Source organism: Pteropus alecto, unplaced genomic scaffold (genome assembly GCF_000325575.1).
Source record: "Pteropus alecto unplaced genomic scaffold, ASM32557v1 scaffold102, whole genome shotgun sequence".
Classification (NCBI taxonomy): domain Eukaryota; kingdom Metazoa; phylum Chordata; class Mammalia; order Chiroptera; family Pteropodidae; genus Pteropus; species Pteropus alecto.
Window position 1 is genome coordinate 2,153,579 of NW_006432224.1, and position 2,890 is coordinate 2,156,468.

Consider the following 2,890-nt stretch of genomic DNA (forward strand, 5'->3'; position numbering starts at 1 on the left):
GAGGAGAGGGGAGAATCATGGAGGAACTTGCCCCCGCCGGCATCCGCGGGTGCCGTGAGCCCCGTTTTAAACCTGGGGACACCACGGCTGGAGAAGGGGGCGGGCTGCCCGCCCATTTCTAAAGGGGGAGGCAGAGCCGGGGTTCAAACGCAGGGCAACCCCGCTGCCGCCAAAGCTCCCTCCGCTCTCTGCCCACGGCGACCGCTAAGCAGGAGCTTGGATCCGCCAGCGTCAAGTCTGCGAGCATCTTGTCAGATTTCGTGGCCCCCACGACCCGTATAATTTTAACCCCCAGCCTGCGGTACCGGCTCACGTGTTCAGAAAAGTTGAAGCATTTTACAACTCACGCGACGTACAGTATCTCTGATTACACTGTCAAAACTAAATCAGTTCATTTCTTAAGTCAAGAGTAAAACAGCAAATATACAAATAACCACCAAAAGGCTATATGAAAAAGCAATCGTGTTCCCTCCTGACCTTAACGAAGAATTTATTGCAGTTCTAATTTTAAACGAAGGGATATAGGAAAGCTCTCCCCTCTCTTCCGGCTTCCTGACATCTGGCTTCTCTCCATTGTTCTCCGAAGCCGCCCGTATCCGGAGTCACACGCACGTTACTCACCGCAGCAGAAACCTACCCTGTGCAGCGTCACCGTGTGCTGCTCCCATATCGCCGTTTCCTCCATTGCCGTGTTCTGATAAAGGAGAAAAAAAAACAAAGTCACTTATCTTTTAAGAAAACGCCTTTAATAAAGTGGGTGAGAACATCCAGCAACCGGTTCAGCGCCCTGAAATCCCGAAACTCATACTATCAGGACGAGGGGCTCTGGAGGGAGCTTGATGCCCATGGAAGGTTTTTCTGCCTTTGTTTCTGCCGTAAGAGACAGGAAGCGACACACAGGAACTTCCTTTGTTTTTGACTTGGTCTGGACAGAGGCCGCGCTCTATTCATTTCTTGCCAGGATTCCAGTTACTTCTTCAACTTCGTACTTAACAACAGATAGAGAAGAATAAAAGTTGGGACGGCGTTACTTTACGACAGCTAAGGACACATGGGACATTTGATGCGTCCCTCTGCATTCCATGTGCCGGGGGAAGGCAGGCCTCTGACCTCGGTAATTACAAATAGACACGTCACAGGGAACCAGATGGGACCGTGGGACAGGTTTGTTCACCCGGCGCTTCAATGTCTCTGTTAAACGCCACTCGCCACCTGTCTGCAGTTTCGCCGCGGGGCTGTCTTTTCAAGCTTTGTTTACAACCCGAAGGAAAAAATGGCTTTGCCAGTAAGTACCCTGCTGCACACAAACACACACGAAAAGCGAACGACTCCCCGCACCCCAAGAATCACCATATAATCAGAGCACTGCAGGCTCCAGTAAAGGGACGACTCGAACCGCAGTGTGTGGCTCTGGTCCATCTGTCAAGAAACACTCAGCAGAGAGAGAGAGAGAGACAGAGAGAGAAATTCCTATCCCAGGGACGAGCACTAACGAACTCGAAATAAATATAAATGGGGTGACTGCTCTTGGAGGCTTAAAGGAATTCGGTCTCTGACTGTTACCACTTCGTGGAACTGGGGCTCCCAAAGGGAGATGTTTACAAACAGAACTGCTTTCAAGGCCTTTTCAGAGTTAACCAAAGTTAGGGTGCCGGGGAGAAGGCTGAGCACGGCGTTCCCAGGACGGGACTCGGCACCCACTGTTACAAACGGCCATTTCCCGAGGAGACGCAGCTGCGTCCACACCGCTGGCAGCAGCATCGCGAGGCCCATCCAGGTGCCAGGGGCCGCTTCTCTTCCCATCGCAACTGCACCTGAGGAGCGGTGCCACCTGGGAAAGCGAAGCCCTGTGCCGAAAGCCGCCGGGTCCGCCTTCCCGTGCACGAACGAGCGAGGGGAGAAAGGGTCCCTGTCCATCCCGCAGACGGGGGCCGCGAGCTCCCCGCGCCGCTTCGACCTCCCACGGGCACAGCGAAACCTCCCTCTCAGGGGACCTCTGCCGGAAACAACGCTGTTTTGTTGGTTTTTTAACAAAAATTGGCCAGAATGTAATGGACTGAAGAGAAACCCCTTCGATGTCGTGGAGCGAGGGTGGCGGAAGCGGTTCTGCTGAACATCGAGGGTCCTGCTTTGAACGTGCACGACAAAAATGTCTGCCAGGCGGACTCGCTGACACGCAAGTGTGGGCTCCGCGCGCAGCCCCGCTGATCCCGCCGCTCGGGGGCCACGGCCACTGCCACTGCCACTGCCACTGCCACTGCCGTGCCCCGGGAGCGGGTGCCAGCCCGATGAGCCGCTCCGTTTGACAGAGCCTGCCATGCTCCGCACGCCTTTCCACGTCGTGAAAGAATATTCGCCATGCGCGGAGACGCCTCCCGCGTTAACACAGGTCACGAGGAGCTCGTGAGTCACCCAAGTGTGTACACACGACTGGGGAGAGGCTCGAAGGACACACGGAACCCGATTTTTGACACCGATCACCCTCCAAGCAAAGGGAGTAAGGGTGACATTTTTCCATTAGGAATTTTACCTTTTCGCTTACCTTGCTCCGTCCCAGTCACAATACACCGCCGAAGTGTCTTAAACCACGTTCACCAAATCCCACTTAAAACTTCAAATGTTTCTAACTTAAGCTTTTAGAAAAACCAAATCATATTTAAGAAATGACTCAGCTTCCTCGTTAAGGACAGAAAGCTGTCCCGTTAGGAGGGGCCCACGCATCAGCGAGGAGTGACTTAGAGAAATGTAAGTTATTTTGTTTGTAGAAGCTGAGGGCGGGAATAAAAACAGTAAAACAACTGCTGTCAGCGTTCTCGTCAAAATCGGTTCGCTCCCTCTTCGGAGGGATCCGAGTTCGCATCGCGGCCAACGCCGCCGCGGCCTCCGCCGG

General features: G+C 53.8%; 1 protein-coding gene across 1 annotated transcript in view; it reads right to left on the reverse strand.

The window, feature by feature from the left end:
* The window catches only part of TJP1 (tight junction protein 1), a 58,449-nt gene extending 57,587 nt beyond the window's left edge, over nucleotides 1-862 (reverse strand). Inside the window, 2 exon segments of the mRNA XM_025043524.1 lie at nucleotides 638-694; nucleotides 809-862. Of these exon segments, the coding sequence (XP_024899292.1) occupies nucleotides 638-694; nucleotides 809-847 (96 nt within the window). The 5' untranslated portion in view covers nucleotides 848-862.
* Between the last annotated feature and the right edge of the window lie 2,028 nt (nucleotides 863-2,890).